At 40.0% G+C, this 23242-nt stretch overlaps 1 protein-coding gene across 2 annotated transcripts in view; it reads right to left on the bottom strand.

Annotated features, from left to right (window-relative positions):
- The window catches only part of SPIDR (scaffold protein involved in DNA repair), a 209157-nt gene that overhangs the window by 129846 nt on the left and 56069 nt on the right, over positions 1–23242 (bottom strand). For both annotated transcript variants that reach the window (XM_049827826.1, XM_049827836.1), the window contains exon 7: positions 12313–12413. In XM_049827826.1, coding sequence (XP_049683783.1) covers positions 12313–12413 — 101 coding nt within the window. The remainder of the gene's footprint in view (positions 1–12312; positions 12414–23242) is intronic.

The raw sequence follows: 23242 nt of genomic DNA, 5'->3' as shown, positions 1-23242 counted from the left end.
CCAACAATTTATTAAAAAAAAAAAGTACCAAGACAGCTCACGAGACAGACTGTTCATCACTTCCGAACTACGCATTTCTTACGTACAGAATTTTATGACAATTCTTAGTGGTCAGCAGAGTACGTTACTCAGCTGATAAAGCAGGTTGAAAACAATGAATGAAAACCTAGTAACATTTTTCTTTTAAATATCTCTGACTATAAAACAGTTAAAAATAGTAGGTAAATCAAGAACTGTAACTATATGAAAGCTTCTAAAAGATATTGGTGCTAAAAACCCTACCAGGGTACTAGAGTGTCTTGCAAGCCAGCCTTAAAGTTGGTGGAAACACTGGGAGCTGATACTAAATGAAGCCAAATGCTCCTACATTAAAAGCAGCACAATTTCAACAACTAGTGAAGTCTCACACTTGGCACACATGCACATTCTACAGAACCACAATCTATTTGTTTATTTAGATGCACAGAGATAGTTTAATTTAATTACTCAGAAATTATTATTACTGCTGATGATAGAATGCTCTCTCGAACAACATGGCAAAGCACTTTGGATTCCTGGCATGTGATGAAACACCGAAGTTCAGAATGTAGCTTCATTTTTAATTCATTTGGCTCTTGTATTGTTATGTCAATCAAAAATAAATCAAACATACGTGGCTGCACATTGAAGGGAGAATTTGTGGGTGAGGAGATGGGCTGGATCACTGCAATTTCTACAGTTTCCAAAGAAGTTTACTTGTTTGTTCATCCGTGTGAAAAGCTTACTTCAAGGTTTTACAATGTTCTCCTTCACCCTTGGATAACTAACAGAAGTTCTCAGTCCTTGCTGAAGTCTTCATTCACTTAATTTCACTTGCAAAACAGAATTACAGCCCAAGAAATTAAAACCTGCAGATGTGCAGGCTTCATGGCAATACATAGTAATCTTAAACAAGGAAGAATACCTTACAGTAATACGTATTAAACAAGGCGCAAGCAATAACTGTGCTGCAATCCTGCCCATTCCTACACTGCATATTCCTTCATTTCCCATTCTGTTGTCTAGAGCTCTCATGAATTTCTTTCTTCAGCATTAGTTTTTAACAAAATCAATGAGCTAATCCAGCTAATTGCAAAGCTACCAAAGCACACAAGCAGATACAAGGGAGAGGAAGGAACAAGTGATGGAGAGAGATGGGGCAGGAAGGGCTGAGGGAGGATGGTTCTTTTTGGTGACAGCCCAGCCAGGCTGGATTATGCCAGTTTCAAACACTATCCAGTTACTTCTACAGTGCCCAGGCCGGACCTTCCTGGAGAAGCTCCTTCAGCACATAGGAAAGACAGGCAAGATGAAGTCACTGAACCAAGATACTGGCTGTTCAAGGTGCATGGTCCACAGGCACATTTGATACAATAAGAGTATATATGTTCTACAGCTCTTGGCCAGACTCTCTGTCATCTTTTTTGAGCCTCAGCGTCCACAATAGATAGGCACCACACTATGGTAATGAAAATATGGGTCAGAGCATACCTAGTGTTATCCTTCAACCACCGACTCCAGGCATTAACGCTATATAATGGAAGGACCCTGAGAAAAAGAGAAGGAATAAGAACTGCAGGCACCTATGGAATGCTTGTTTAAAAAAACCCTTCAGTTTACTTACTCGAAGGTAACATTTCTTCTCCCACTGAAACACAAGTCCACATGCACACTCACCGAGAGTGAGCATACAGCTGCCTGAATGCATTTAGAAATCTTCCGCTCAAGCAGCAGTTTGAGGCCTGCTTAACAAAGCTCTTCTTTGGTGCCAGATGCCTCTGCAACAGCACAATGCTTGACGGAGATAAAGATGGAAACCCAGAGAGCTGCCTGATCAGTGTCAGACATAGGTGCATTTCTCAGCAAAGCCCTGGGCGCTCTGAGCTCCTGATGACAGAGAGCTGCTGCAGCTCGGTGGTCCTGGAACGCAGCCTGGCATGGGCAGCTGCCCATTCCAGCACCTCTCCATAGCCTTCACACAGAGTCAGCTGGAAAGTCAGAGAAAACATCCACTGACACAGGCTCAAGGATCATTTGAAAGATCTGGCTCCATGAGTATAAACAGAGAGCTTATTCATCCCAGGGGCTTGAAGTATAAGTTCAGTCCCTGATACACAAGGCTCGAGGTGCCACAAAGAGAGATAGAAAGGCACTGATAAATCTGGTTGAGCGTGAATTTTGAAGAGGTATTGGGGATGTACAAGGTGCCTCCTCTAAAGAGCACCATTTAAAAGGAGGGGAAATCAGCCACGAGGGCCTGTGATGCTCCCTCACTTCTAACAGAATTTTCCATACGAAAAGCCTTCACAAAGACATGCAGCAACATGCTGGCTACCAGTGATGCAAAACGTTGGTCACAGAAGGGTCAGAGTACAAGAAAAATCAGGTACCAGTGATGAGCTGGGTTAGTTTCCACCCGTAAAGGTCACATCAGCCCTTTGCAGAAAGGCTGTGGTAAATGCCACCCACTGGAAGGCAAGAGACAGAAATCATAGCTAGATGGACCGTGATCAAACAAATTAATTGCTTCAGACCTCACAAGTGGTCTACAATGAGTGAAACCAGCAGCAGAGACTGACTGGTGGGAGGAACAAGCCATTTAAGCAGGGAAGTATCTCTGGTGAAGCCTCTCTATGATTGACAAGAACCTCCCTCACCTCCCTGCCAAGAAACAGAAAGCTCTGACAAAAGCCATCCAGCAGCCCTGCCATGAGGGGGCTGGACAGGCAGATTCAGCACCACCCCACCAGCACACACAGGAGCCACATCTTCAGGCTCCTCAGAGACAGATGAAGAAATCTTGATCCAAACCTAGGCAAATGGGACATCAACATCTCACTGCTACTGTTAGCAGAACCTTTGAAATCACAGGGAAAGGTCTTTTTGGCTACAGCAGTAATGGAATAAACCTGGCGAAGACCTTGGACATGATTTCCAAAAAAGCCTGATGCTTCACAATTGTGCAATCAAAACAGGTCTATATTGTATGCATGGTTCAGAAAAACAACCACTAACTACTTGGTAGGAGAAAAAAATAATATTTAGAACTACTAAGAACACAGACACTAGTTCTGTTTCAGAAAGCTCCCAAGTCAGTGATCTTTGGGAGACTGTTGGGAGAATACTTTGGGGAAATATCATCAAGTGTTAGCCCTGTTATAATGTTTCCTAGGCATTTTGGTAGCCCTTGTCACTGCCAGAAACAGGAACGTAAGCTAGAGGAACTTTTGGTATGACCACCTACCAGATCTGCTCTTATGTCCATAGTTAATTATTTAATTCCAGGTGACCTCTGGGATGTCAGTCTCTCACTCCAATTTGCAACCCAGACATGAAGTAGCTCAGTCCACAAAGATATTTCAAGCACACGGGAGATGAACAAACACACTCCATGCTGAATGCATCATTTTCCCTGGTTAGTTCTTTTCATTTCTGTTTATTATTTCAGTACATAGGGTGATGCTGCCCTTCAGTCATACACCATGTCATATACCACGTTTTGACACTGTACTTTGCAGATGTTCTGCATTACTGTGAATTCCAGGACAGTTGGAAAAAAAAGAAAGAAAAAGAAAAAAAAAGTCCCCATTCCTTTGGAGATCATGGACCCTGAGATCCTGAGCCTTTTGAAAACTTCAGCATGACTCTACAGTCTCTGGCAGAGTGAAGGCCTTAATCTTCAGATCTAACAAAGTGGCTTCACAGCAAATGCATATATATAAGCCACACCAATACCAAATGTACATAGTCACAGATGATGTACTGGCCATGCCATGGGCAGCCTAAGAGGGAGGCTAAGAAGAAAGCCAGTCTGCTTTGACTCTTAACTACCAAAAAGTAGTTTGGAGAGAAGAAAAGGAAAAATATCAAGGAGCACAATTAACAAAAAAAAAAGTTCAGACATTCTGGCTTCAGTGCCTGAAATACAACTCTAAAGTTTGTTTTAGTAACTCCACAACTACCAATAAGGAAGACAAATGAAGAGAAAATATAGAAATTATAATCTCTTGGGTACTGCATATTTCATGTTTCTCTTGCTACACAGTGACAGGAAGCTGAACACACTGCAGGGAGAGGATCCACGGGACTTGATATACAGAAATCCATCAAATGTTGACATCAATAAGACTACATGCAGTTTCACCTCACTCAAGTGACTTTTACTAAAATGTTACTGTTCAAGTGTTCCAAAAGAGCACCTGTAGCCTTGAACAGAAAGCTCTCAAAGGGAACAACTCTCTTTAGAGTCAGTTGATAGGACTCCCGCAGCAGAGCAGTGCCTATGAGACCTGTAGGGTGAGGAAAAGTGCTTCAGGACAAGGCACTGGAGTATGCGACACCTCCCAGGTCCTGAAGAGGAAGCTAGGGCAGAGGGTAATTTACCATGTTCTGCATGATTTGAATGTGTTAGCTGGGATAGCAAGTGCACCTCCATGCAGATCAGCTCAGCATAAGTAACAACAGTAACACCACCACAAGAGCAAACCAAAGGCAGGCTGACACTATGACAGTGGGTACTCCTGAATTCTTCAATTTTCTATTCTTTCATGAGAATTTAAAAATCTTGCAATGTTGAAGGAACGCATCTCACCCACAGGGCTGAGGGACATGATATGTGCATCTGAATGTAACAATCATACATGACACAAGGTAGAAATAAATTTTCATAAAGGCCACAGTACCAATGCAGAAAACAGTGAACTACAAGCATACAGAACAGATCTTACAAACACAGAAGAAAACTGGAGTTTAGTAAAATGCCAAGCAGTGTACAGCTCTGCTCCACTGAGCATTCTGGGGGGGGAGGGGGGGAAACCCCTACTCATATGCAAGCATGGAAGAGCAGAATGGAAATTATTATTATTGTGATAGTAAAAAGTCTCCAGTAATAGAGAACACACACATCTACCAGTAATATACATGTGGACTATCATGCAAAGCAAGAATGACAAAATAACAGAGAAACTCCTCAGCCACAAGACTTACCCCATAAGTCACATGGATGAAAGAAACCAAACAAGCAGGGCAAGAGGCAAAAGGAAGAGTACCTCAATACCTTCCTTTTATATCAATAATAAAAAAAAGATACTCATGCAAGTAAATCTTTCTGAAAAAAACCAAGACAAACGTATAAGAAAACCCAAGGGAAGATGAGGTTGCTTGAAGTCACATTAATCTTTGCAAAACTGCTAACAAATATTTGTTTTGTGCAAAGGCAGTCAGGACAACCTGTATTTGTTCTTACCAGCTAAACAGTCACAATGCACAATTCTTGATCTTAATGATATCTGAATGATACGGGAGAAGGATAGATATTTTTAAGAAAAACAAATTACTGTTACTTTTGCTCAAAGAGCTATCAAACAAATCATATATATGAACTGCAGTTTAGAAGCAAATTTGTACTGTATCTGACATAATTAGTTGACATTTCTAAAGAACATGGCTGAAAAGTTATAATTTAACTTTTACTTAACTGGCAAATTCTTTACAAATATGAACTATAAGAAATACAGGTGTTACACTCAAGTCAAATTTCTACTAATCCTAGTTAAAAGCTTTTATAAAATAACATTTCCCACTGTTTCAAAGTATAGTGGGAAAGTACAAAGAATCTTGAGCAATTGACATTGGGAATAGTACTTACTGCACTAAGAATGAAAGTCAAGTTCTGCATTTGGTTCTGATGGATGGATCAGATACACATTATGGAAGTACAAAGTAAACAAAGAAAACCCTACTTTACACCTTGTTTAATAAAGCAAACTAGCAACACACTTCCATGTTAGTCTCCATCAGTTATTTTTTTCAGAGGCATTATTTCATCCTAACATCATTTAACTTTTAATTGTCTAATGTGGATTCCAAAACTGCAGTTGCTAGACACCCTCCTGGGACAGCACTTACTATCTGCAGTGGAAGAATAGCCAAGCCTACATTTTCTGGCTCAGGCCACAAAATTTTACTTTCATTCTCAAGTATAAAAGGTATAAAATGTCAAATTACAGGCATAAATCAAAAGGACAACATGCTTTTGCTTGGCATCCCATTATTGTTCTTCCTCCTACCTCACGTAAAAGATTGCAGGTGCAGGCATAACAAACTTGGGAAGCAGGTAGATACCAAGCAGACCCTTGCAATCCAAAGTCAACGTTGAAAACCAGGTGAAGATTCCAGCATTTTCACAACCTGTACAAAACCATCTGGTTGATATTCTGATCTATACATGTTGTTATTCTTCCTGGGCTGGTAACTTCTGAAGCCATTCAAAAAGATTTTTCTCAAAAACACACGAAGTCTTGCAGGCATGATGGCTTCTTGCCTCATCTATATTAATTTTTAAAAGGTTGTTGAATTTGTGATTTAAACATTATACATTCTTTGTAAGAACATATGTAAACTACTTAAATTGACTGTGCATGCCATTATTGATTCTCATAAGAAAACAAAAACAATAGAAAGAATTCTTGTTTGAAAAAGACAAGTTTACATTTGATTTTTTCCTTCCCAATGCTGTAACAATTTCAGACAGTTGGCTAGCAAAAAAACCCCCAAAAATAAAAACAAAATCAAAAAACCACCAAATATAAATCTGGCCACTTGCCATGTCTCTAATTTATAGGATTAACTCTTAAGTAATAAAACAAACTATCAAGAACTAAGAAAATAAGCAACAACTAGCAAAGCTCAGACTTTCGTGTGTATAGAAGATTTTTGCATGGTGAAAGGAAACCCTGTTAAGTACTACCCTTGTTTTCTTCATTCACAGAGAGAAACTTTTGTGCAGGTCTCATGGCATTCAAGCTGCTAAAATCCTTTCTTCCCATCACCTTAACTAGTCACTGAACTGGAAGGAGGGAGTGATTCTTTATGTCCTCTTCTGTAAGCCTTTCAGCCTTCCTGAAAATGTGGTGTTACATGTGAAACCCTGTCCTCATCTCCAGGGCTTCACCCTCCTCCCCTCATGTGTGTGTTCCACTTGCCTCAGCAAACTGAAGAATTACTGCCCCTTGAAGGTCACTTCCCTCTGACAGGAAGGAGCAGTTTGGAAGGAAACATCAATGGTTTGGGTTTATTATCGGTTTATTACTAAAACTCAATTGTAATCCAATCCCAAATCTTAATCTCAGGCCAACAAATACCAAATATCTTGTATCAGATTACAAATGCTAAAGAATAACATGCTTTCAGGTAAAAAACTGCTTTGATGATAACTGCAAGGAAAGGAAAAACAACAGAAAATAAAATCTATAGAAAGTAAAACTTCAGAAGTTACAGAAGGAATCTAGATGAGTTTGCTTCAAATATTTTTAGTGTCCTATCCCATAGACAGGAAAGTTGTCTGAATGTAACTCAGAAAAGCACTATCTTTTCTTCTGCATCATGCAATCCCCATATAACCAGCAGATGTTCACAGGAAAAAGGTTTGGTTTTCTGTTGGTTTTTTTTTTTTGCTTTTTTTTTTCTCTCTCTCAACTGTCCACATCTCCTCTTTGCCCAAACAGGAAACTTCATGGGGAAGTTGCAGCCCTGCATACACGAAAAAGCTTGCAAGTGGTCTAAAAGCCCTTGCACATAGTACTCTCAAAACCATCAGCCTGACTGAGCAGAGACTTGCTGTTGCGGGGACTGCACACCTCTCAGCCTTCCTTTTACATCTGTCAAGAAAAAAAACACCTGGATTTGTGGCAATGTGCCTGGCATCTGTCTCCATTAGAACTAAACCACAGCAAGCATCCAACCAACACTGTGTAGCATGGGCAAGCTTTGGTCTTCTCTTCTTTCAGGCCTCTGTCTGATATGGTTAGCTTGATTACAGAAGTGGAAATACCAATCACCTCGCAAAAACGCACATCCTTAGTGAGTGCCTATCACAACACGGGGACAAACTACCGAACGCAATTTTGACCCAAAATTGTCAAAATGGAGAAAGCACAAAGATATCTTCTACCCTGCAGAGTGAGTCAGCCAAAAGTGAGACCCCCCCTGCACTGTATAAAAACCAGAAAGTGCGTGCTGAAAGGAGGCGCTCTTTTCTGGAGTAGTGATTCATCCCAGTGACCCAGAGGCAGCCAAACCACAATGGTTACTTACAGAAAGGGGTCAGGGGAGCAAACAGAAAGGAATTTTTAAAAAATAAAACCAAAACAAGGGGGTTTTGGATAACATGGACATTGATACAACATAAAAGTAAACAACTGCAAAATGAAGGCATAAAATTCTGTAACACGAAATGCCTAATGGGGGGAACAGCCCACACTTCTGGAAATGTTTTTCCTTAATTCTCAAATAGAAGGAGGACTTCAAACTGATCTCATTTGAAATTGCTCCCCTTTGCCTTAGCAATGAACTTCTACGGGAATGTCTACGGGATGTCCAAAACGACATGACAGCTCTCCCAGCAAGTTACTTCAATCCTCCGCATTAAACTTCAGGCTCCTTTGATAACTCATTTGAGTTTGTCATTTGAGAAGTTCTTTCTTCTACTGCTGCTGCCACAGTCAGAAACAGTCCTGGAAACAATGTGGTTTAGAAATATTACTGGGCAAAACAGAGGGGAAACAAAATCCAAGAAGAATCTCAAATTAGTGAGACACCCTTAATATGAACCTAAAAAGATGAAAGCTAAAAGTGGTATGCATTTGCTGTGCTGAAACTTCACATTTCCACACTAGAAGCAATTACGAGGTTATCTAGTAACATTACTAAAATTTCAGCCATTCCGACTAACATTTTCCAAACCAAACACCAATTTTATTTTGGTGACATGAAACAGTATGGCCATTCTAAGAACAAAAGCATCAAAAATAAATTTTGCCCTAAATGAAAAAATATCCTCCAAATATTATCACAGCTATTTTAATGATTATTTTATCATCCTCATCCTTTGGAATAAGGATTGGGAATTGAAAATTAAATTCAGGCTGTGAGGTTGAAGTGTATTCCTAAATTATGGCATGTTCAGCATCTTTCAGAAATTTTAGCAAATGCTCACAGGGTAAGTAAAACAGTAGTTTGTCCTAAAGACTTCTAACTTGCCCAAGTTCTTGTAGATTTTCACCATGATGACAAAAGGCATATCCCAGAAATGGCTCATCTTCTGCCAAAACTAAATTGTCTTGAAGACACTCATCAGAATTTTTTATATGTATTTCAGAATAGAACAAGGTATTTTCCCATCGCCTTTTTCTCATAAAATGCTAATGAATTCTGACTCATTTTCTGAAAGAAAGAGGCATCATCAAAGAAAGGAATTCAGCCAGAGGCAGATGTTTAGCACGGAATAGTTCAGCCTAGGAGTTAAAGTCTAACAAAATGGTGACCATGCAAACACAAGATTTTTGTACTGACACATGTGAAGCTCGGACAAAAAGAATATTAGCGTATTAGCAATGTTGCAGATCCACTACTATAGAGAACACTAAAAAATTTTCATTTTATTAAAAAGACAGACCTATTCAATATCCATTTCTGTTCCATATTTCAGAAGAAACAAGAGGATGTCCTTGTCCTAAGAATGACGAAGTAACCTCCTATCCATTAGTAACTCAGGTGGAGGATCAACAACATGCAAAAGGCTTGAGTGGTTTTAAGTCAGCATGCCTGTATAATTTTCAACACGGCACTTCTGAAAAGAGTTGGCTGAAGACATTTCTGGTTCCCTGATGTTACTTTCTGGTCAGTCTTCAAATACTGGGGAAATTCCAGAAGTCTGAAAGGATGATGATATTTTGCTAGTATTCAGAAGGGGCGAACAAAGTGACCTACAATAACTGGAGACCAGCTAGCTTGACATCAGAGCTAGGCAAAGTGACTGGAAAAATAAGTAAGGAATTAAAGTCAGAAATATAATGTGCCATTCCACATGGATGGCATGTTGAACACATAGCGTGCAAGTGGCCACGGGATGTAAGCCCTCTAAAGCTCCAGTGAGAAACTGTGAGACTAGCTTTAGCCAACAGTTTGGGTGTAACTTAAAATGATACAACCTTCTTACGGAAAAACAACCATTTTCACTACCAGTAGTGTACCCTTTAAGTGGAATGCAAAAAAAAGTATTTCAGGTTGTCCTGGTTTCAGCTGGGATAGAGTTAACTGTCTTCCTAGTACCTGGTACAGTGCTATGTTTTGAGTTCAGTATGCGAAGAATGTTGATAACACACTGATGTTTTCAGTTGTTGCTCAGTAGTGTTTAGACTACAGTCAAGGATTTTTCAGCTTCTCATGCCCAGCCAGGGCACAAGAAGTTGGCACAGGACACAACCAGGGCACCTGACCCAAACTGGCCAACGGTGTATTCCATACCATGGGACGTCCCATCTAGTTTAGGAACTGGGGAGTGGGGGCGGGGAATCACCGCTCGGGGACTGGCGGGGTGTCGGTTGGCAGGTGGTGAGCTATTGCCCTGCGCATCATTTGTACTTTCCAATCCTTTTATTACTACTGTTGTCATTTTATTAGTGTTATCATTATTAGTTTCTTCTTTTCTGTTCTATTAAACCGTTCTTATCTCCACCCAGGAGTTTTATTTCCTTTTTCCCCCGATTTTCTCCCCCTTCCCACTGGATGGGGGGGAGTGAGTGAGCGGCTGCATGGTGCTTAGTTGCTGGCTGGGGTTAAACCATGACAAGGTAACTAACTTTGAATTACAGTTGAGCTTTTTATCAGTGGAAAAAAAACTAAGTAAGAGCAGTTCCAGCAGGATTTGAAAGTAAACACTCATGCTATTAAATGGTTTCATCAATGACATAAAAACAAGTTAAAAAAATAATATAAGAAACTGTGTGGATACCACAAATTCAAGCAAATTCGCAACTAAAAGAAGACAGGCTTGACATACACAATGATCTGAACTGCATGGTTAGCTGGGCATACTCAAATGAAGCAGACCTGGATACAGCACAAATACTTCCCTGTGTTTAGGTAGAAGAAACACAAATGGTAGCTGGAGAGTGGGAAACTGGATCTCAGAAAACAACAGCTACAGAAGTTATGAAATCATATTGGGACAATCAATTCAACGTGAAGTCCCAGCATCACGCTGTGACCAAACCCAAACCAGATTCAAACACTTATTACAGGCCTTGAACATACAGGAGGCTGAGTAGTGAACTGGACCTGGCCAATGGTTTTGATGACAGTAAAACTAGAAGAATGCATACAGAGTAGCTTCCTTGTCCTTAAGACCATGCTGAAAAGTTTGAGACGGTGCAGTGAAAAACCATGCAAATCACTTGAAGACTGGTAAAAATGCTTTAGGGAGCCTTAGAGAGCTCAGTCTGTTTAGCTTATGAAAATTGTGACGCAGCATGATTTTGCTATGCAAGTGCCAGAGAAGGAAAACACCACATACTGAAGAGCTCTTTAATCTAATGGAGAAAAGCTTTACAAGAAACAAAAGAGGGGAACTGAAGCCAGACAAACTCAGATTTGGAAGAAAACCCACTTTTAGAAATTTGGGAGTGGAATTAAGGACAAACTCTCAAGGCAAGTGATAGATTCCCTCATGGGCATGTTTTCAAATTAAGACCAGAGGACTTTCTGAAAAATAAATGGAAGTTAATATGTGCTCAGAAACAAGTAGTCAGCTTAGTACAGAATAAATACTTGAAATTTTGTAGCCTACAGTCACACACACACAAGTTGATAAAAAAACCTAACCATTTCTTTACACTTAAACTCTATGAATCCATTATCTCTCAAGAAATACTACTGAAAGGTGGTGCTATCAGTCACTTCTAATTTGCGTAACTCCCACTGTTTCTTAAGTGAAGTGCCCACTGTAGTTACGCTTCACACTCATTTCATGGTTGTGTTCTGTATGTCCATATTTGCTGTCATTCACAATTTCAGCACTTATCCATGAATACGGCTGACTTCAAACCAAAGAAAAATGAACAAGGAAAGAGGAAAAGGTGGTTAAAAAGAAACAACAAGAACCAAAAACCCATCTGCACACCCATAAATTAAACCTTGAATTGTCCTACAACCTGCTGGAAACACCATTCCCCAGGTGATGCTGGAAATCAAGTTGTGAAGAGTCTAGATGGAGGCTGTTTAAAACAAGGTCTTTAGCCCTTACATTTAAACACTTTGATGACTGAGAAGTTATAAACCATCATATTTAGCTGAAATGCAATATTAGCTCAGCAGACAATCAAGAGAGTATTAAAACCAAGTCAGGCAAAAAAACCCACAAAGAATATAAACTTCAGTTGTAGCCCTATGTGGGCCATATATACACACATGTAAGTGTACACTTTCACATAGTAGTACACATATAGTGCTTCTTACCTGATGCAGTTTTAGCATCTGATATACACTGATGCCTCCAAAAGCTAATGGCAGATCTTTCTCTGTTCTGCAGTCGATATAACCTCTCAGCTAGCCCGCCCCTGCAGAGAATAAAGGAATGCTCAATTTTGCCAGGAATTAGTATTCAGTTTTACCAAGTGACAAGCCATAGGACAGATGGAATATGTATGCTTTGACCCTTAGAGACAGAAACATACAGTAAAATTACATTTTGCAGATTAGTTATCCTAATTTTGATTTTCCAATGGATATACTTCCAATAAAACATACACTTAGGGTCAATACACACAATAAAAAGTTTTCACTATCTGGATGTCCAAAACCTTCATGTTTTCAGTCCTGTCTCTAACACAAGGATTTTAACGAAAGTTCCCAACTTTTCTTTGCACTTATGCATGTATCCTGACAGCACTACAGACAATTGCGAATTCAAAACAAACCAGCGTAACCACCAGTTATAACAGGTTAGGGTTTTTTTCCTCACAGATTTGTTTGTCTATTGGCAAGGAGTGATCACAAAAATATTCTTTTACCCATACTTGACCCTATGATTCATTTCACAAGCTGGGTCAAGTGTGCAGTTTCAGTGGTCTGAACACTCTCCAAGATGAAATTAATTTAGCATTCCCAAGGTGAGGAGCAGAGGAGTGGCATCTAGCACAAATACATTTAAGGTAACACTAAAGCAATTCCTACCCCTGGATTCAAAGCCAGAAGACATAATTTCTCACTTCAAGAACAAAAAGACAAATGTGTTGGAAGCTGTCTTTGGGCTACTACAAAGAGCTTTGGACTACTGTGGGAGTATTTCAGCATTTTTCCTTGGCTTCAAAGAAGTTATATGCATAAAAACCTACTTCATTCTTTCCTTATAGCGTAAGTTTTTCCACAACAAGTACTATCAAGTATATCGATAAAGATTTCTACTAAGGTGAAATGTGTTCTTGGGTTAAACTGGTTTAGGAGTCAGCATATACAATCACCTTACGGTTATTTGTGCACATGAATAGAATTTTTTGGTTTAGAAAAAAAAGCCAAATAGCTTGGTAAAGCTCACACTGCAAATGTGAAACTGAGAAGACTCACACCTGTGGAAACCAAAAAGGAGCTAAAAGGACTAAGCAGCACTTCAGGTAGGCTGTAAAAATCTCTCTTTGGTTAGCAGTTACTAAGCAATTTCACCTGCAGACAAGTCAACAGGTTATATGAAAAGCAGCTGGCAGTCTCAGCTGAAGTTCTAATGAACAACTATATACTTTGCAAAATCATAACTATCACAAGAATTATTAGATGGCATGGCTAAACATCTTGCTAGTAAAGATCACAGAATGAACGCTCTGAAATACAAGAGCCACATTTGACCTAGAATGATCTATAAAAGTTTTGTAGTTTACATTACTGCATCTCTTTTGTATGGCTGGTGTGGTTCAGGCAGGGAAGAAAGAAACTCAGACTCTTTCAGAGGAGGAAAAAATCCCCAAACCACCAGAATAAAGAACCTATAAAAACTGCTATATTAAGGAGGAAAACAAACAAAAATATTTAGGAAATCTTGGGCTCCAGCGAGCTTCCAGGTAAGCTTAACAACCTTGTTTAATTGTGCTTTCAACATGAACTTTAAGACACAAGGGCAACTAATACAGAGAAGTGCAATGGAAACTTTGATACCAAAAGCAGCACGGTCAAGCACAGAACTTCATACAGGATAAGTTATTTTGCTGATCACACTCTGCTCAGCCACATTTCCCCCAAAACTTGAGTACTCAAGCATTACTGCCCTGCAACACCTGTGGGCAAGACAGTTATACAAACTCCAGCATAGTCTGCCCAGTTTCTCTTCTTGCCAGGGAATTGTTCTCAGATGCAGTTGTAATTCAGCTCGGCTGCCTGGTCTACACAAGCCGTGGTGGAACAGGTAGATGCCAGCTCAGCTAGGCTTAGAAAAGCAGCAGTTAAATGCATTTTCAGTTCACTTGCTTAAGTCTTGCATGCATGAGTCTGCAACTGAACTCCATGGTTGGACTATAGCCATACACAAAACGGCTAGTAGCTCAAAAACTTGCTTTGCTGAAAGAAAACTGTTCAACAGAAGTGTTCTAAACCCCTCCTCTATTCCCTCCACAGACAACAAAATTTTCTTTGTTCAAATAATGCTAGAAAGCCTTAAGGTACCTGCACAAGAGAGCAGCTACTACTGGCTCACAGCCTAATTTCCCCCCCTTTCCCTGAACAGGCTATGGTTGTGTCCAGTCAATCAGTTTCTACTCTTCTGTCAGCCCACTACTGTTTCACCTATGGCAGAAACACCCTATAGCATGAAGGAAAGCAAGTTCCTGGTTTTGTGGCTATTGGACACAACAGTAATACACCATTCCTGTTTCAGGCCTGATATGCCTACCAGGGAGGGTCTCACTGACACAATTTTATTACTAATTTACTAACCATGTCTGTATTAGGATAATAGTTATCACAAAGGTCCATGAAAAGTAAAACTGTGCCTTTCCTTAGCAGCCCTTTGTGCTAATAAAATTCACTGATATTTATTAATCATCATCTTTCCATTCACTTTCCAAATGCAGTTAAAAATAGTTTAAACAGAAAAACATCATAAAGCATTTTGCATCTGCTTGGTTGCAGAATATAAAATATAAGCAAGAATGTATTTATGAGAGGTTCTCAGCTGGTCATTGGAAATGTTGTTGGTTTGGTTGTTGTTTTTTTTATAATGACTGTTTCATACATTTTGAAATTGTAAATACAATTCAAGGACATGCCATGCACAAAAGCAATTTCTTTGGCAAGAGAGAGAGTTGGTAGTTTATGGTTTGTTTCTTTTAAAAGGTAGAAACAAAAAATTTAAACACAACCCCAAACCCAGGAGGATTAAGTCCGTTTTCAGCTTAAACACATAAAACAAAGAAAAATTTGCTTTCTGTTACATATTCTAACATTTGATGACAATGGTATTTGAAAACTACTAATTCCTCCTCATACAGTACAGGTGCCCACACTGCTGAAAACACTTGTGTATGTGCTGTGATATACTGTCAACTCTACAGCCAGAGCCACTCCTGGCTGTGCAGAGAGCACTAAGACAGAGTTACACAAAGCTTACACAAAGCAGAGCGTGGTGTTAAGCAGATGCTGGCTTCAGTGTAAGAACCAACTCCATGTTTTGAAAAAAACTAAATGGTTAAAATTACTATTATTTTATTCCCAATTGCACATCTGTGTCTTGTTAAATACCTAATGAGCTTTTATATTCAGCCTTTGGTAGTTAACTGGGTTTACTGGGACTAACAGTCATTTTTTTGGCATAGATTCTATCATATGGAATTAACTTTTTGCTTATTTTGGTAATACAAGGTAGAGATGAATAATATTCACTTTTCACTGTCTACACATTATCCCTCTGAAAAAAACCCTAGCTTTCCTGGCTTTTCAGCTTTAGAGGCTGCAGAAACTGTTTGGCTTAATTTTGCCAGGTATGGGAGGTTTGTTGGCATCAAGGGTGGAGACTGAATTCTACAGTACCAGGTCTTGGTTAATCTGCAGTCTGTATTTATTTATTGCATCCAGCCGCTTCAAAAAGTTTAGAAAAAGATATTCAGTTCCCTCTTTTGCACAGATCTAGCCCTTATGATGCATTTAATTGTCCTCCGTGATGAACCCAACATCTGGTGTGTGTGTGTATAATTGGCAAATATATTTTGATTACTAATGTACAATTTCTGTAATCAAGGGAACTGACAAACTGTATTTAAATAACAAAAACTGTAATTTGAGATGCATACTTTACTGACCAGCACTTCAAACTTGCCCCCAAAATGTTTTAATATGAGGAAATTGAACACATTTGGCAAGTTGTTAATGCAAAAGCTGTTCAGTGAAGCCAAACTGCTCAGATACAATCTCCACTGCCCACAACCTTTTTATTTTTAATCACAAAACTTTCAGTACAACCATTTTGTTCCTTTAAATCCCTGAAGGCAGATAGATTTAACAAGCACAAAATCCACGTCCTATTTCCGTAATAAATCTGAGCTTGTTGAAATACTGTATTTAAAACAATACATTGCTATTACTGTCCATGTCCAACAACATCCACATGAAAGACAGCTTTTATGACCATAAGAAAACTCGGCATCTAGTACAAAAGCTCAGTTTCTGGTGGTTGCCCCCTTCCCCCCACTTCCACAAACTTCAACAGCAAGACTGAAGAGTTTTGTGCCACCATGTGACAAGTATCACCAAAAGGTAACACTGAGCCTGATCTGTGACTCTCAGGCTGCTGGTCCCTAGCCTGCAACTCCAATGAGGCTAATGGGGGGGGGGGGGGGGAGAAAGAGCATTAGTGAGTAGGCTGTGTTTTGAAAAGTAATTTTTGTGTTTTGAAAAGTAATTTTCATTCTTTCTGAAGTGCTGGAGATCTGTGTTTATTTATTAAGGTTTTCATTCAGCAGGGTACTTACCAAAAGTAAGTGCAACAAACATTCATGCAACTTTATTCCTTTCCAGACTTCATTTGAATTTAAGAACAGTGAACACTTAAGCATCTCATTATTGAGTTGTTTCCTCACATACACTATATTCAGTACTCCATGTATTTCAGAACACTATAGGTTACACAAATATATACCCCCATCTCAGGAGTGGGCAATTTCTCTCCTTCTCTCTTTTCAAAGCAAGGACAGAACTCCTCTCATATTTCCAAATTAACTGGTAAAGAAACTGACTTCAACACTCAGCTGTCCATTTCCACTGCATGGGGTGCTTGCTAAAGAAGAAAAAATAATCCCTAAGTATGGTGGCATTTAATTTGTCAACACTGCAAACCCATCAGCTATTATCAGCTACTTTACAACTTCCAAAATAATACACAACACTGAATGATGACAGTCACTAGCAAGTACTCCTTTAGTGTACAAAATAGCATGGGTACATATGAAAGACGCGATTGAAGGACATTGGCCACACAAGCAAAAGTCTCCTCTACAGAGGCCTACCTCCTCTCCAGTGCAGAAGAGCAGCTGTTGACTTCATGCAGTAAGAAGGGATCCAAAAGAGTAATTTTAGCTTTACAGAGCAGTTCCACTCAAGCTCTGACTCAACAATTAGATTTATAAACTTTTACCTTGGATGAACCACCACTACCATGATAGCTGGCATTATTCTGTTTGTTAAATGTGGGCTACTTTTCTGGAATCAAAGCATAACACAATTTCTTTTCCTATGTGACAGAATAAGCACAGACCAAAGTAGACAGCAATAATTTTAAGTCAAGTAGTTATACTCTGCTATAAGTTCTGGGGTCTTTCCCTTGGAAAGGAATCAGTGTTTCTGCCAACCCACAATTTCCATGTCAAATCAATGGCATCCGAGATACACACCTAAAATGAAAGGAAAATGGAAGATCTGTACTATAACACAAATGATAATTTCTAACAGACAGCTATCAAGGGCCATTTGCATCTGCCAACACAAAAAACAGAGAGAAAAGACCTTCCACATTTATTTGAAAAAAATACCAAGTAGACAGGCAATGCAGTGATTCAGTAAACTGCATGGGATGCTGGATTTTCTTGCACACTAGTTGCTCACAGTTCAACGCTCTAAGCTGTTGTACCCATCCAGAGAGGTTTCTTTTACACTAGCCAAATCAACAAGGCAGACATACTGCAAGCCTGTTCTAGAGTCTTAAGGATTCAAGGATTTGGAGCCTCTCTTAAAAGAATTCAATAAGCCCAAAGTCTTTTTGAGTCTGTGTAGTCTCTCACCACTCTTTTTTCAATCATTCCACAAAGGAGGTCATCTCCATAAAACATATGTGGAACAAAGATAGATTTTTGTGAGACCCCATAGCACAGCGAGAGCCAGAGGTATATTTCAGCAACCACATTAGACACAAGTGACTATCTAGAGAAATCACAGTATTCAGCTGTGAATTCCAACCAGCATGTACTAGAGACATCCTCAATACCACCTTTAACAATTAAACTTCCAAGTAGGTCTGGACACTATACCACAACTACTCCTGCAAATCAGAAATAGCTCTTTGTCACAGGCACCAAAGCTTCATCATTCTTGTGTAGTGAGATTTGGTTTCCAGGTCCTAGTTGCCTCAGACAGTGCAGAGGAAGAGATGTAAGAGGGATTATAGTCGTAACTGCTGAGAACAGGGTGGGTGAGCACTTTCTACATCCCATACAGAATCATAGAATCATTCAGGCAGGAAAAAACCTTTAAGATCGAGTCCAACCATTAACCTAGCACTGCCAAGTCCACCACTAAACCATATCTCTAAGCGCCACATCTACACATCTTTTAAATACCTTCAAGGGTGGTGACTCAACCACTTGCCTGGGCAGCCTGTTCCAATGCTTGATAACACTTTCAGTAAGGAAGTTTTTCCTAGTATCCAATCTTAACCTCCCCTGGCACAGCTTGAGGCCATTTCCTCTTGTCCTATCACTTGTTACCTGGAACAGAGACCAGCACCCACCTCACTCCAACCTCCTTTCAGGGAGTTGTAGAGAGCGATAAGGTCTCCCCTCAGGCTCCTTTTCTCCAGGCTAAACAACCCCAGTTCCCTCAGCTGCTCCTCATGAGACTTGCTCTCTAGACCCTTCACCAGCTTCATTGCTATTTGTTAGATGTGCTTCAGCACCTCAATGTCTTTTCTGCAGTGAGGGGCCCAAAACTGAACACAGGACTCGAGGTGCGGCCTCACCAGTGCCCAGTGCAGGGGAACAACCACCTCCCTGCTCCTGCTGGCCACGCTATTTCTGATGCAGGCCAGGATGCGGTTGGCCTTTGAGGCCACCTGGGCACACTGCTGGCTCATGTTCAGCCAGCTGCCAACCAACACCCCCAGGTCCTTTTCCACCGGGCAGCTTTCCAGCCCCTCTTCCCCAACAGCCCCTCTTCCCAGCCTGTAGCGCTGCATGGGGTTGTTGTGACCCAAGCGCAGGAGCCGGCACTTGGCCTCGTTGAACCTCATACAGCTGGCCTCAGCCCATCAATCCAGCCTGTCCAGATCCCTCTGTAGAGCCTTCCTACCCTCAAGCAGATCAACCCTCCCGCCCATCTTGGTGCCATTTGCGAACTTATGGAGGGTGCACTCCAGTGAAAGATTTTAAGTAAAACTTTAGAAGTGATTGATTTTCCCATGCCTCTGCTTAGCCAAATTATCTCACAGAAAATATTTGAAATAATTTAGGAACATCTTTGGAAATATGTAAGCTTTTGGGGCCTGCTCCTTTCATAGTTTTCAAAACATTGACCACCCCTTCTTACCAGCCACTGAAAAAAAAACCCAGAAGTTTACCACAGCTCTCTGGCTCTTCAGACTCCTTAATAGAAAAAAAAAATTTCAGATTGTCCTACTTCTCTTACAGCAGAGACTCTCAGCAGAAGTTAGATGATTTAATACGGAGAGTCTTCCCAGAAATAAGTTATCTGGGTTTTGGCCAGTATATATCTGTAAAAAAGAAAAAATAATTAAAAAAAAAAATCAGAAAAATCAAGTGCCAGGCTCACATGCACAATTTATCATAGAGCAGAGTAACAAAGTTAAGATCAAGACTCTGCAGGAACCAGTTTTGATGGAGGAACAGCCACGCCCCACAAGATAAGGGAAGAGCCTTCCCCTCAGAGTTCTGAAGGTTTTGGCTTGCCTGAGCAGAGATCTTGCATAGAAAAGCAAGATCCATGGTTAAACATGGCACCAAAATGACTTCTCTCTGATGGGGAACAACTGTACCCTGCTAAACCATTCCAATCAGTAAAATACAGTAAATTGGAGAAATCTGTCATTTTAAGGAAAGTGGGCATTTTTTTACTTAATGTGTTTTGTTTTTTGCCTGTTAACACCAAACATCTGACCCAGTGAAACCATCCACACTTTCTAAAAAAAGAAAGACATTTTAACTTTTAATAAGCGCAAAATAATTTGCCCGTGTACATTGCCAGTGATTGCAAGTGGTACATCTGTAGTGCAGCCATGATATTCTTAGGTTATATTCTCCTAATCCAACAAGAAATTCACTAGCAGGGAAAACTTAATCAATAGTTTAAATCACCATAAGAACATGATGGTCAAAAGGGCTAGTATGTTGCTGTTACACCCTCCTGTTACTTGTGGATGGATGTAAGAAAGAACAAACCCAATTTTAGATTAAAAGCCTGCTTCATTTGTGCCAGCTCCTTCCTCCCTTGGCAATTTCCTTTATTTTCAGGACCTCAGTTGGCCTCATGTGACAACTGGGTTTCATTTTACCGCACGTAGCACCAGGACATTCTGTAATTTTCTCCTCTTTTGATAACAAAAGTTAATTTTAGCAGATCAGATCTGTAAGTGGTCTGCATACAAGTAGATATAAGATAATTAAACAGTTTCCCACAATTTTCTACTATTAAACTAAAACCAGCCACTCAAATTAAAAAAAAAAAAAAAACCAAACAAAAAGCTAAAGCAGCTATTCTTCACAGCTAAAATCTCTTGCAACATGACAGATTGAAAAGTAGGGTTAACATTATATAACTTAAGATATCTATTTCCTGCACTGAAACCCAGACTTGTTTTTTTCCTGATGGAAATAAAATCTTACTACAAAAAGCAAACAATTCATAAAACCTTTAAGAAAGGTTTACTTGTAGACAAGAAAAGCTGAGTGTGTGCATTTTGGTTTTCTTCTTTATAAATAGTGAATGAACCCAGTTATCTGTTTAACCTATGTAACAAACTCTGATACTCTTCCTTTCTCCCTTCTTTCACAAGGGAACCTTGAGAGACTTGGAACTAGTGCAGTTTAGACATTTCACCCTGTACCATTAACAGGAATTCCAAATCTAAAAAGAAGAGCTTCCTGAAAACTTATCTGCAGTATATAGTCTCCTCCCTCAGGTTTGCAAATCACTTGCAATATTTTCCCATGCATTGTTGACTCAAGCTGAGAAACTGAAACTTTGTGGTGGAATAAAAGGGCAGGAACGTCTAACCCAACACCTCTTGGCCTGATCACCAAGGCAATTCACCTCAGTATCAAGTACCACCAGTAGCACTTCCTTATCAACTCTCTTAGTAGCTCATGCATGCAGTACGATGACATTTATCTCTCAGCGTAACTGGGAAAATTATACTACTCCCGCTTCATCCATCACCAATTTTGTTTAAATAAAGGAAGGCAGCTACCCAAGGTGGCATATAAAACCAATGTTTGAGGTGAGGACGTCCAGGAACAGTGGTATTGATGGCTGTAAATGAAGAGATGATACTTTGCCACTAGCATGACAGACTGGCACCTCCTACAGTACTGCCCTTCGGGTTGCTTCAGAACCTGCCTGGGACTACCTACACCCCTGAAGGACAAACAGCACCATACAGACTACCTGCTCTCCCCTGTGGACCGTGGCGGAAAGAACAATCTTAGGACAATTTTGAAAACAAAACCTAACATTACAGGGGATACATGAATACATATGAGAATTTGGCAAAAGGGCACAGAATAGACCAGTCAGTTGGCGTGGTGGGGGAGGAACTGCTTCTGTCACCCGTTTCTTGTCTGGAGATGCTAATCACTTTCCAAAACCCAACTTAACTCCTAACAGAAGGATTGCAAGATGCCCCTTCAAATTTCGCTCCTCATAAGCAACATTGTATATTGTGCATGTTCTTTTGGGGACATAGATAGATTTCTCATTTTACTTCCACTCACAGGTGTTGAACTGACACCGAAATTTCTAACACTAGGATCAGCAGAATTTATTTCAGTCATCCATAATCAGCTTACTTCTGAAGATTTCTGTTGGTTTGGTTACATCTTAATTTTTGTAGTGTATGACAATTACATCCGTAATAGGATCAAACAAACAATAGTTTTTCCTCCCATCCAGGCAACTACTCATTTCTATTTTAGCCTCAGGAGGATTCCAGGAGGAGAGGACAGTAGAAAGTAGCTTATTTGAATTTTTCCACAGACTGTTACGACTCTTTTCTTTGTTTTTTTGTTTGGGTTTGGTTGGGGTTTGGGGGAGATGATAGGAGGTTTTCTGTGATGTTGCATAGAAAAATGAAGCCACTGAGGTAATAGAAGCATAGCTGCAATCAGGTAATGCAAATATAAATGCAGACTGCAGTGTGCTTTAAGAATTTGGAAGAGACTGTTACACATGGTATAAGATTTTTTCAGAAAATATAAGCTAAAATTTTTTGTAAATAATCTCTCTGTTTTTGACGACTTTATTCATCTCAAACAGCAAAGAAAGATGAAAACAGAAATAATTTCTATTGTCTTTAAAGTGGAAAAAAACCCACAGGAGGTCTATTCTACCTACATCAGCACTCTTCCATGAAGTAAGCATATTTAATACGGTCTAGATTTGGAGTAGAACCTCTCTCGCAGGAATTCACATAGAAAGACGGTAGCTCTACCACCTGCCCCATCTCCGCTCGACCCATGCTTCCCTAGGCATCAGCCTGGAAAAAGAAAGCCCAGCTAAGCAGAGGCTTTCGGCTCTCTTCCACCTACTGCGAAGTTCCAAATGGTCTGAGTGGGAGCCTGCGGGCCAGATCCAGCTTGCAGGATGATTTCCCCTGCTCACTGCTTTTTCTGCTTGACCTCAATCTGCAGCAAAGGTGGGAAGGAAGGAGAAAGGACAAGCCAACGACTGCCATGTAACTTTTAGCTATATAACCAGAAAGACGGGGTTGTCACTTCAGTCGAGAAGGTGACAAACCTTTCCCCAAACTGGCCTTCAATCCACAGCACTGAAAACCAGAGCTTTCCTATCGAGGATGCAGACTCTTATATCCACTGTTAGCACACCAATGAAAATGTTCTCCATCAACAGTAAAAGGAGGAATGGGAAAGAGAGACACATGGAATTAATGCCCTGAACAGGAAGAGTG

The sequence above is a fragment of the Accipiter gentilis genome, chromosome 2 (assembly GCF_929443795.1).
Source record: "Accipiter gentilis chromosome 2, bAccGen1.1, whole genome shotgun sequence".
Lineage (NCBI taxonomy): Eukaryota > Metazoa > Chordata > Aves > Accipitriformes > Accipitridae > Astur > Astur gentilis.
Note: the sequence above shows the minus strand (reverse complement) of the source record. Positions and strands in the feature narration are given on the sequence as shown.